Source organism: Crocuta crocuta, unplaced genomic scaffold, assembly GCF_008692635.1.
Source record: "Crocuta crocuta isolate KB4526 unplaced genomic scaffold, BGI_CrCroc_1.0 scaffold886, whole genome shotgun sequence".
NCBI lineage: Eukaryota > Metazoa > Chordata > Mammalia > Carnivora > Hyaenidae > Crocuta > Crocuta crocuta.
In genome coordinates this window covers 525919-537698 of record NW_027530624.1, presented here as the reverse complement: position 1 = coordinate 537698, position 11780 = coordinate 525919, and the positions used below count along the sequence as shown (strand labels likewise).

Genomic DNA, 11780 nt, shown 5'->3' with positions numbered 1-11780 from the left:
GTGAGTTTTGCAGTGTGGCCTTGGACAAGTCACCTGATGTCTCCAGTTGTCAGAAGGTCCTGCTTGGGAGGGTGGTGGGAATCCATTGTCTTGTCCAGCAGTGAGTGACTGCTGAATTGGGACATCCTGAATGTCCCAACTGAAATCATTGTGAATGGAACCTGGTCCTCTCTGACCCGCGCATAGGGCTGGGCAGTTACACATGGCTGTGTTATTGGCAAGATCAAGGCCTTGGAGACATTGCAGGAATAAGTTAAGGGGTGACAGTGTTGGGATTCTTTGCTTAGAAGCTTGCAGGGAATGGTTGGGGCAAGATGTATCTGGGAGGCTCCCTTTCCCCCACTTTGTGACTCAGTAGGTCAGAACTGGGTCACAAACCTGAACTAAAAACCAGCTATTAAGATGCTGAACTGCAGGGGTGCCTGGGTGGCTCAACTGAGCATCCCAACTTTGACTTCAATCATGCTTTCACAGTCCGTGAGTTCAAGCCCCACATGCTGACAGAGCCTGCATGGGATTCTCTTCTCTCTCTGCCCCCTCTCCCCAATATAAATAAAGTTTAAAAAGAAAAAGATGCTCAGCAGCAAAGATATTTGTGAAATGTTGGTCTACCAGGTGCTCAACTGTGTCATGATCCTCTCTACCTGGTGGCCCTGGGGGTGGGAGGATGCTCCTGGCCTCTTCTTTATAGTTTGAGATGGGGAGTGACTCCTGGACACTTAGGACAGGATTTCCAAGAGGAGCGGAGCAGAAAGTCCTAGAGGGACTTGAGAAGCCATCTGTGACCGCACCAGGCTTGCTGGGGCCTCCTAAGGAGCACCTAGGATGGCCGGATTTGTGATCCTTCACTTCAGAAGGATTGGGGCCTGCGTCTCAGGGTGGGGAGTGAGAAAAGGTCCACGTTTTGTAGGGCTGTGTTTTTTGGCTGTAGTGCCTTCCACATCGTGGAGTTAATACTCATTCTCTCCCAGTAGGTCAGGAAGATAATTCTCGCCTACTGGGGTGGGGGGTTATCCTCAATATCTGACACCACCCTGGGTAATTTTGTGCAGTTTAAGGAAAAAATTAAAGCAACCTACCACCACCTCCTTGAAGAAACTAATAGTTGGACTTTACCGGAGGTTATTCTCTGCCACTCACTTCTCAGGATTTGAATAGGCTTCCCCTTGAGTACTGAGGCCCAGGCCCAGACCACCCAAATCAGGGGTGGATTCAGCTGAGAGAAGCAGTGTTGGGAATCACGCCCTGTGTTACCAGGCAGTTCTGGTTGGCCACTCCTTTTTATACAGGGCACCAGTCGGGACTAGGCTGAGTGTCGGTCCTGGCTTAGCCAGGAGTCTCCTGGGCGTCTGTGAGCTTACACTGTTCCACTGATGCCCTCCTGAGGCTGTCCTGATTTCCCAGCCCTGGGTGCGGCCCAGGTGGGAGCACACATCTCCACCCATGCTGAAGCATGGCTTGGCACAGGTGCAGGGAGAATGGTGGTAGTTTTGAGGCATGTGAGCTGGTCTGGAAGTCTGGAGTTTTCCAGTGATGTCACTGGAAGGAGACTTTTGATCTTGGAGGTAGCGTAGGGATAGGAAGAGCCAAGGAAAACAGTTACCAAAAAAAATTTTTATTGTTTATTTTTAAGAGCTAGAGACACATCATGAGTGGGGGAGGGGCAGAGAGGGAGGGAGACACAGAATCCAAAGCAGGCTCCAGGCTCTGCGCTGTCTGTACAGAGCTTGAACCCACGAACTGTGAGATCATGACCTGAGTTGAAGTTGGATGCTCCACTGACTGAGCCACCCAGGTGTTCCCCCTCCCCGCCCCTCCGCCTGCCCCAAGGAAAAGTTTTGGGGGTTTTTGTTGTTCTATTTTTGAGAGAGAGAGCAGGGAAGGGACAGAGAGAGTGGGAGACACAGAATTGGAAGCAGGCTCCAGGCTCTGAGCTGTCAGCATAGAGCCTGCTGTGGGGCTCGAACTCACAGACCATGATCATGACCTGAGCCGAAGTTGGATACTTAACCAACTGAGCCACCCAAGGTACCCCGGAAAACAGTTTTAAAGTGAGCAAAGGCTGGGGCCCCTGGGTGGCTTAGTCAGTTAAGCGTCCGACTTTTGCTTAGGTCATGATCTCACGGTTTGTGGGTTCGGGCCCCGCGTCGGGCTCTGTGCTGACTGCCAGCTCAGAGCCTGGAGCCTATTTCAGAGTCTGTATCTCCCTCTCTCTCTGACCCTCCCCTGCTCATGCTCTCTCTCTCCTAGAAATAAATGAAAATATATTAAAAAAATAAAAATAAAGTGAGCAAAGGCTGGAAGCCATGAGACCAGGGAGAGGTTGTGCAGTGGTTCTGGTAGGTGGTGAGGGTTTCGGCTGTGCCGGGGCCCCCAGAAGCCCATGGCTGTATCTGGAGACCCATCTTATGGGGCAGGAGGTGGCTGGGGACAAGTGATATGGAAGGACAGCCAGAAGGGAGGCATAGCCCACTTTATGTGGTCAGTTCCACTCACCCTTAGCTCAAAACACCACAAGGTCGTGGACATGGCCTGGCACCTGGTTCTTAGGAGTAAGTAGTTACTGGAGGAAGGAATCCTGATTTCCCTTATCTGTAGAACTAAAAAGTAGTCACTTGGGCAAAACCTTACATACTGACGCTGGCAGCCCTGGAATGACCTGGAGTCCTTGCATCTCAAGCCGCAGTTCCTTCAGATCTCAGTGGCCCCCTGAGATACAAAGCCAAAACGGTCTGGCTTTCTGGGTGCTGGGTGTAGGCTCTCCCTCCGAGCTATGTGACTTGAGGCCAGTGAGTACTTTCTGGAGCCTATTTGCTTTTCTGTGAAGGAGAATAGCACTAGATACCTGCGTGCTCTCCGAGGAGGGTGGGTGACTGGCCGCGGCCACACGCGATCAGGCCAGGTGGTAAGGCCGTCTTACTGCTTCATGGGGGAGCATGAAAAGCAGACGGCACAGGGCCTGGTGGGCAAGTGGTCCTGTTGAACAGAACAGCGAGGGACCAGGGACTTGCCCAAGCCAGGCTACGGACAAGTGTCTTGCGCTGTGTCTACGCAAGGGGTGATGCCCATCCCAGGTTGAGAACGTCACTGCATGGGGTGTTGGCTCTGACCCAGAGTTCTCCAGGGCCGAGGGGCTTAAGGAACTGCATTCAGGTGGTGGCATATCCCTGCTGGTACTCCTGCCCCTCAGGCTTGGGCACGTGGAGGTGGACAGTCACGGCTGACACATTTGCTAGGCTCTGCCCATAGGACCCTGGGCCCGGGGTGCAGGGCAGCTTGGCTGTGGGATAGCTGGTGGTGGGGGCCCAGCACTCGGTTTTTGTGTATTTTATTTTCTCGTGCTATACAATGGGAAGAATTAGTTGCCAGGCACACAGTTCATGCGTGTGTGACCTCGAGCAAGGCCCTCCCCTCAGCCTGCCGCGGCTGTGGAGAGCAATCTTCTCTGCTGGAGAAGGATCCTCACGCCTCCCGCACACCCCCCCAGCTTCCACAGCACGGCACCTGTACCTCCGGGGCGGCGCTGGGGTCGGCTCCATGACCAAGATCTACGGAGGACGTCAGAGAAATGGGGTCATGCCCAGCCACTTTAGCAGAGGCTCCAAGAGTGTGGCCCGCAGGGTCCTCCAGGCCCTAGAGGGGCTGAAAATGGTGGAAAAGGACCAAGATGGGTAAGTGGGGGCGGGGGGAACGGGGGTGATGGAGGAGCCTTGGGGTCAGACGGCCTGTAATGAAGTTGTCTCGAGCCATCCGTTCCCCATGTGGAGAGGTGCCAGGTCTGCCCTGCAGCCTGCACCTGCCCCTCAGGCATGCAGGGGATTCTGCAGGAAAGCGAACAGCGAGGGGCCTCACCCTGGCCTCTCTGGCTGACTACCCCAAGCTCCGGGAAGGTAATTTAGCGACTGTCCGCTTTCATTAGCCTGCTCGTTAACTTTTCCCAATTGATTTTTCGGGGCTTTTGATCTAATGCTTGCACAACGACACCCTGGCAGCTCCCAGGGGGGCTCTCCCTCCTGCCCCTAGCTCGTTAGAATGCAGCTGACTGGGGTCCTCGGTGGGACGTGGCTGGTGTCATGTGGTCCCGTGGCCAGGTGCCTTCTTGGGAAGCCTGGCTCGCATCCAGGATGGACTTGGCAGTGACAGGGCTGAGAGCCTGTGCTCATGGTGGGGTGCGTGACCCTTCTCCTGCAGGGGCCGCAAACTGACACCTCAGGGACAGAGAGATCTGGACAGAATCGCTGGACAGGTGAGGCCTGGTGTGGGCCGGGGCTGGGTCCCTTAGTCCCTGCCTGGGCGTCAGAATTTCCTCCCTTGCAGGGCACAGCTGAGGCTGATGGGGTCAGGAGGGCTGACCAGAGGGGCAGGAGAAGGAACATGTCTGACTGCCTGCCTGCTAGAGCTGGTTGGAAATGTGGGTGTCGGGAACCCAGGCCTGGGGTGCAGCTGGGATGGTTTCTCGTGCAGGACGTGTTTCTACACACACAGCTCCCTTTTCCCCAGTCAGCCTTCTCAGGATTCTGGCTGCGGGGTTTCCTTGTTCTCCATGCTTACTGAACATCAGCTGGGATGGGGGGGGGGGGGCAAGCCCACTCAGAACGAGGGTCTCCATCCAGATGGCTGACTGGCTGGACACCTTGGGGCCCAAGAGTCCGTTCAGGCCAGAGCCAGCCCCACCTAGAGTGGTCTACTCTTGCCGGCCTCTAGGGCAGCGGTGAGGGCTCAGTGAGCTACAGCCCCGGGAGCCCCCAGGGCCAGGCAGGAGCCCACTGTTGGGTTTTTTCTTTGTGTATCATTGACTTGGGCCTCCTAGGAGCCTTGGAGGGTTCAGGCACTTACTCAAGTGTCAGAATAGAGGGTGTCAGCCCTCTGGGAGTCTGGGGGTGGCCTGGAAGGAGCCAGTGAACTCTCAGGGGCAGGGCAGGGCCTAGGCAGTGTGGATAGCAGGACCATGGGCAGATGTTGGGAATCCATTCCAGCACTCCCTGTCTTTTAGTCCCAGTAGACATTTCTGTAAAATGGGGAAGTGCCTGAGGCTGTAAGGATTAGACTGAGTGAACACCTGTCAGACCACCAGTCCAGGTGCTGGGCAGCCCTCTAGTGGGGTAGCTGCTCTGAAGGACCGGAACACGGACCCCACGGCTGATCTTGATTACGCTCCGTCTCTTCCACAGGTGGCAGCTGCCAACAAGAAGCATTAGAACAAATGCTGGGCTAATAAACTGCCTTGTTCGTATTCCTGTCCGAGTCTCTTGATTGGCTGCTGCTCCTCTGTTTGGGGGCTTGCGGGAGGAGCACTGAGCTTCCCTTCCCTCGTGAACAAGGGGGACTGGAGGTCCTTAGGGGCTGTGATGCCAGCAGCCACAAAGCCTAAGGCCCAGCCCTCCCGGTTCAAGCAGTGCCACCCACCCGTGGGCCTGGTGGTGATTGGGTGGAGCCGGACCGGAGGCCCTTGCACCTCCCCCACATCCTGCCTTTGCAATTCTCAGTAAGATGCGAAACCGAAAGGAGTGGCTTTCAGGCAGTGGCCCCACCTGGGGCCTGGGCTGCAGAGGCAGCATTCTGTCCCTTCCTGCAGCAAAGCAGGGCAGGGGCAGCCAGCCTTCACTCCTGGTGGCTCCTTGAGTGCCTCCAAACCAAGGTGACCTGGGTGTCCCTGGTGCGCACCTTTTGTTGGCGAACAGACCAGAGACCCTGCCTGAACCTCCGCTTTAGGAATCTGTCGCCTTGGGCCCTTCTGGAGTTGGGTGACCCTGCCCCAGAGTCAGGAAGGAGTGCCCCTTCCACCCAAACCCACCGCCCTCCTAGGGGAGAGGTGCGAGAGGCACCTGAGCAGGGCTTGAGCGGAAGTGCCTCTACAGTCCTGCAGGGCAATTGGCTCCCAGGCATGAGTGGGGCAGGAGCCTGCCAGTGATTGGGCACATGGTAGGGAGGGGGAGATCTGAAGGCCACCAAGGTGCCAGACCCCAGAAAGCCCAGAAAAGTGGCCCCAGGGACCAAACCCACCTCCTCCTGGAATGCTGAGCCTGAGCTGGTTGGCTGATGTCTTTAATAAGAATCCCCCAGGGGCGCCTGAGTGGCTTAGTCGGTTAAGCGTCCGACTTTCGCTTAGGTCATGATCTCGCGGTTCGTGGGTTCGAGCCCCACGTCGGGCTCTGTGCTGACTGCCAGCTCAGAGCCTGGGGCCTGTTTCAGTCTGTGACTCCCTCTCTCTCTGACCCTCCCCTGTTCACGCTGTCTCTCTCTCTCTCTCTCTCCTAGAAATAAATAAAACATTAAAAAAAAAAAAAAAAATAAGAATCCCCCAGTCCAGGTTATTCCTCACAGTGGACCTGTTTTCCTCCAGTGCCAAACCTGGGCGTTGAACTGCAGTTCAAATGACAGCTCTGGCCCTAATTCACTGCAACCCTGAGCAATTTGTTACCCCTTTGAGCCCTAAACTGTGAAGTCTGTGATGTTTCTTAGGCCTGAGGGATCTGAGGAGCTAAGCTAGGTAGTGCCTTAACTCAAGAGCATCACACGAAGTAGATAACCAGTTACAGCAAACCAGACTCCCACACCCAGTGGGGAGTGAGGCTGGCCTCCCTCCCAGCTTGGAAGCCAGTGCCAGAAGACTTGTGCTGAATAAACAGCGTGCCACGTGCAAGGCACTTTATAAATCACCTAATATACTAGGCAACCTGGTGAAAGTGCTGGAAAGCCCCCACGTTTCGGATCTAGGGGAAGTCAGTCACAGGTTGGGTAGTTTGCCTATGTACTATAGGTGGGGGGTGGTGAAGCCCGAATTTGAACCCGGACAACCTGGCTCCAGCCGTTACGGTGCACAGCCCCCTGGGAAGTACAGGAAATGGCACAACGTGGTAAGTGGAGGCTGGACATGCCCAAACAGGCCAGTTCAGCCTCAGATGGCGTGCAATCTGGCAGCTGCGCTTCTGCAGCCGCTGGGGGGCAGTCGAGGGCCTGGAAACTGCCTCAGATCCAGCCGGTGAATTCCTAGGGCTGTAATGGCCCAGGTTTCTTCTGGGGGTGGGGGAGAGTTGGATCATAAGGAGGATCTAAAGCAGAGAGGGGCTGGTGACCTGCTACACAGCAAGGGTCACCGCAGAACACCTGGGGCCCCCGGGCCAGAGAAGGGGAGCTGTGTCCTAGGCGCTGTGATAAGCTCACTGTAGTATTCTTGGCAGCCTCACAAGGGGGACTAGCGGGGTGATTACAGGAGAAGAAACTGAGGCTCAGACCACCACCAGTCAGTTGGCAGAGCTGAGATTCAAACATGAACTCCAGAGGCCCATGCTCTGTGTGGGTGACAATTGCATTTTCTTTTATAAATTAGGAAATGCTTCAAACAATCAATATACCTATTAGACTGGGGCTCTCAGTTGAGAATCTGATTTCGGCTCAGGTCATGATCTCACGGTTCATGAGTTCAAGCCCCGCATGGGGCTCTGTGCTGACAGCTCAGAGCCTGGAACCCGCTTCAGATTCTTTGTCTCCCTTTCTCTCTGCCCCTCCCCCGCTCCCTGTCTCTCTCCCTCTCTCTCTCTCAAAAAAAATAAACATTAAAAAAAAGATTTAAGGCCAACTACCCCCTACCCAACTTAAGAAGTGACGTAAGACCTAAAACTAGGACAGACAAAGCTCTCTGAGGTCACAGCCCTCCTCACTTGCCCCAGAGGGAACCGCTCTCAGGAACTAGCTGCCACTCACCTGCATGCGTTCACTTCTCGGCTGTAGATACATGTGTCCCTAACAGCACCCAGTGTTGCTTTGCCTTTTGGAAACAAGTCAACTGTTTCTGGTTTTTGTGTGTGTGTGTTGTCTTCATGTCACTTCTGAGATGCAGCCGTGTTGACAAGCAGAGCTCTGCCTTTGCTCCTGCTGAGTATCACCCTCCGGCTGCCTACACCACCATGTATGCGTCCCATTCTCCTGTAAATGGGCTTCCTGTTTCCCAGCTTCTGCTACCAAAAATCACCCTGCAATGTTTTCCCTTTGTGTCTCCTTAGGTGTATGTGTGACTGTCCCCTAACTGCTCACAAACATCTCCACAGCCTGATGTAATTCCTTACCCCACCCCCACTCCTCAGACCTCATTTTCCTTCCATTGTGACCTAAAATGATGTTCAAAGGTATGTGGGCACACACAAGTGACTTTGAATCTGCTCCACCACTCCCAAACTGTATTATGCTGGGCAAGTGATGGCATTTTCTCTCTGGGCCTCAGTTTTCTCCTGTGTAAAATGGGGGGTGACTTACCTTACCCATGTGTGGGGAGGCTGGGTCAGGTCAAGAGCCCATTGTGGCTCTAACTCCTCGGGTGCTGGGGACATCAGCTCATGTCACAACAGCAGGGAGATAGTCTCATCCTCATTCCTGAGATTAAAAATGCCAAGGCTGGGGCTCCTGGCTGGCTCAGTCAGTAGAGCACAAAACTCTTGATCTCAGGGTTGTGAGTTTGAGCCCCATTAAGTTGAATGTAGAGATTACTTTCAAAAAATTGTTTTAAATGCCAAGGCTCAGGGGGCTCCTGGGTGGCTCAGTCAGTTAAGTGTCTGACTTCAGCTCTGGTCATTATCTTGCAGTTCGTGGGTTGGGGCCCTGCATTATGCTCTGTGCTGACAGCTCAGAGCCTGGAGCCTGCTTCAGATTCTGTGTCTCCTTCTCTCTCTGCCTCTCCCTGGCTTGCACTCTGACTCTCTCTCTCTCAAAAATTAAAAAAAAATTTTTGTTTTTTAATGCCAAGGCTCAGAAAGCCACCACCTGCCTGCCCCATTTATTCTTCATGAACATTAATAGCAACCAACACTTACCGAGCACCTGCTACAGACTAGGCCCTATGTTCAGAGCTGTGCGTGCACAACCCCTTTAAATCCCGGATTCCAACCCCAAGAAGTGAAGACATGGAGGCTCAGAGAGGATAAGCTTTGCCCAAGGCCAGTGACTGAACGGAGACCAGACTCCGAACCACCACCCCGACAGACAGACTGCCTGCCTCCACCAGGCCCCTCAAAGTCTGGCTCCCTCAAGCTTCCTTCCCAGGGCTGGCCAGTGGCGAGCCAGGCTGTGAACTGGTCTCCCCAACCCAGCAGCTTCCCCTCAGGGGAATTGCGGCCACAGGTGCAGGGAGCGGTTTCTCTCCGCGCTCGGGGCCTGAAGCATACCGCCAGGGGCTGCCCCTGGGCCCACAGCCCAAGGGCCCAGCAGTGGGGCCACTGGAGCCCATCTCCGGCAGGGGCTGGGCAGGAAGTGGGGCGGGGCTTGGGGCCAGTGAGGTGGAATCTGGTACCCCAGAACTGCTGCAACCCAGACTAACCAACCCACTGGGAGAGATGCCTGGGGGTCCCGGAGGCCTCCAAGCGCTGCGTGCCACCATCTTTCTCCTCTTCCTAATCTCCGCTGTTGGCCTGGGTACGTGGCTAACAGGCTGGTGCTGGGGGGCCACGGGAGGACCGGAGGCTGGAGAGAGGGCTCGGGCAGAGAGAAGGGCACTAGGAGTGGGGGGAGAGGAGCCGGCAGGGGGTGGGGGTGCCTGGAAGGCCCCTAAAGAAGCTCCATCTGCCTGCCCAAGCAGGCCGCAGGTCCGAGGGGAGGCCGGAGGGGACTCAGCAAAGTTGAAGGGGGATCCACAGCCACATGGAAGGAGACAGGGGCACGAGACGACTTCCCCACCCCCTTATCTCCCCCACAGGTCAAAATAAGGAACTAAGGTCGCCCTTGACTGAGCTCCAGAGCTGGGGGGGGGGGGGCAGGAAGGGCACTTTGGGGCAGTGCTCAGCTTCAAGGGGGAAAAACAGCTTTCTCCTTCTCCGCCTTGAACCTCGGTCACCCCGTTGTGCTGGGAGCCCCTTTTCAGGGCTGGGGGAGGGGCACCTCATTGACACTGCCCTCCCAGCTGTACCGCGCCCCCGCCAACCCTGGCAACGCCAGCTGGTGGGGCTGTGACCACCCAGGTTACGCTGGGAGCCAGGCTGGGGCCTATAGCCCATGACCCTGAGGTTGCTGCCTCTTTCCCCAGCTCTTCCTCCTCCTCTCTTCCTCACCTCCCCCCTCCTCCCTTCAGAAGAAGGCTGTGGGCTGGCCTGCAAGGCTGGGAGCGGAGACTTCCCCAGCAGCCTGGGCCACCCCTGGCTTCCTTTCTACAACCACCGTGCTGAGTCCCTTACCCTAATCCCCAGCCCAGCCACCGACTGAACTCGCTCCTGAACCCCAAGTTGTCATTTGCTAGTTACAGAGAGTAAGAGGTGGGCGTGAGTTGTGGGGCAAGGCAGGCCCAAAGACTGGGAGGAAGAGGCCCAGGAGGCTCAGGGTTTAACAACCCCAGCCACTCCCACTGCCCTGGTGATGCCAGGCAACCGATTTGCCCTCCCTGGGCCTCAGCTGTCCCACCTGTAAAATGGGATAATGAGAGAACCTACCTCTGAGGGTTTCGGGACAATTAAACAACATAAAGCAGCAGGGGCGGGGAAGGGCGGGGCTGGGGGGTGGGAAAGAGGACCAGGAAGGCCTTCAGGAGGAGGTGATGCTCAAAGTGATTCTGGAGGGAGCTGCCCGGACAGGGGCACTTCTATCACTAGGGAACCAAATATCCAAATGCCAGTGAATTCAGTGGGGCCACGGCACAGAGCGCGGGGAGGGGGGGCAAGAGGTGGGGACCCGCAGGGGTGTGTCCTCCCCTCCACCCCCAGGGTATCCTCATCCTCAACAGGTGCACCCTCCCTCTGCTCCCCTAGTTACAGCCTTAGTCCCCAGCAAGTGTATTCACTCTAACCCCCAGTCTTTACTCCAATGGCAACACTGTGTGCCCTCTCCCCCCACCAAGTGTCCTCAGCCCCCCCCCCCACACACACGGTACAGCCGCAGGGGCCAGGGCTGGGGCCTGTGCCCCCATCCATGGTCCCTGACTCCTCTGCCTCACCGCAGGCCCTGGCTGCCAGGCCCTGTGGGTGGACGGGGGCCCGCCGTCGGTGACCGTGAGCCTGGGGGAAACGGTCCGCCTCCAGTGTCTGCACAACAGCAGCAGGCAGGACAGCAGCCTCAACGTCACGTGGTGGCGTGTCCTCCAAGGCAATGCCACGTGGCCCGATATATTCTGGAGCTACAGCAAGGTCCCCCATGGTGAGCTGATCATCAGCACAGTGAACAAGAGCCACACGGGCATGTACCGGTGCAAGGTGGAGGAGATTTTCAACCACACAGTCCTCAACTTCCAGCAGTCCTGCGGCACCTACCTCCGCGTGCGTGGTGAGTGGCAGCCCTGGCTGGGCTCCTGGGGTCCCCCTGGCCCCCGCCGCCGCCCTGCCTGGGAGGTGGGGGATGGAGCCAGTGCCCCCATCGTGGGCATCCTGGCCTGCACTGCCAGATCTTCTCATCTGCGGAGTGGGGGCTTCGGTGGTCTTGCCTTTGTGGCGGGGGGAGGGGAGGACTGGGAGGCCAGGGCCGCGGGGGCAGGAGGCAGCAGCGCTCTGAGCAGCACCCCCTCCTCACAGAGCCGGTCTCCAGACCTTTCCTGGACATGGGAGAGGGCACCAAGAACAACATCATCACGGCCGAGGGTATCATCCTGCTGTTCTGTGCTGTGGTGCCTGGGACGCTGCTGCTGTTCAGGGTGAGCCCCCTGCGGACCAGGGCCCTCGGGGTCTGAGGTCCCCTCCTAAAATGGGAGACTGACAGCACCCCCGCAGGGCTGTGGGGTAAACGAATTAGTACCATGAGATTTTGAAGAGTGCGGGGGCCCAGAGGGGCATCCTGCCTCAGTCTCCCCTCGGGGGGTTGTCCTCACCCTC

The 11780-nt window shown here is 56.6% G+C and overlaps 2 protein-coding genes across 2 annotated transcripts in view; both read left to right on the top strand.

Annotated features, from left to right (window-relative positions):
• The window catches only part of RPS19 (ribosomal protein S19), an 8830-nt gene extending 3597 nt beyond the window's left edge, over positions 1-5233 (top strand). The window contains exons 4-6 of the mRNA XM_077768164.1: positions 3488-3671; positions 4192-4246; positions 5172-5233. Of these exons, the coding sequence (XP_077624290.1) occupies positions 3488-3671; positions 4192-4246; positions 5172-5198 (266 nt within the window). The 3' untranslated portion in view covers positions 5199-5233. The remainder of the gene's footprint in view (positions 1-3487; positions 3672-4191; positions 4247-5171) is intronic.
• Positions 5234-9270: 4037 nt separating this feature from the next.
• Positions 9271-11780, top strand: part of CD79A (CD79a molecule) — a 3622-nt gene continuing 1112 nt past the window's right edge. The window contains exons 1-3 of the mRNA XM_077768163.1: positions 9271-9405; positions 10918-11238; positions 11484-11602. Coding sequence (XP_077624289.1) covers positions 9327-9405; positions 10918-11238; positions 11484-11602 — 519 coding nt within the window. The 5' untranslated portion in view covers positions 9271-9326. The remainder of the gene's footprint in view (positions 9406-10917; positions 11239-11483; positions 11603-11780) is intronic.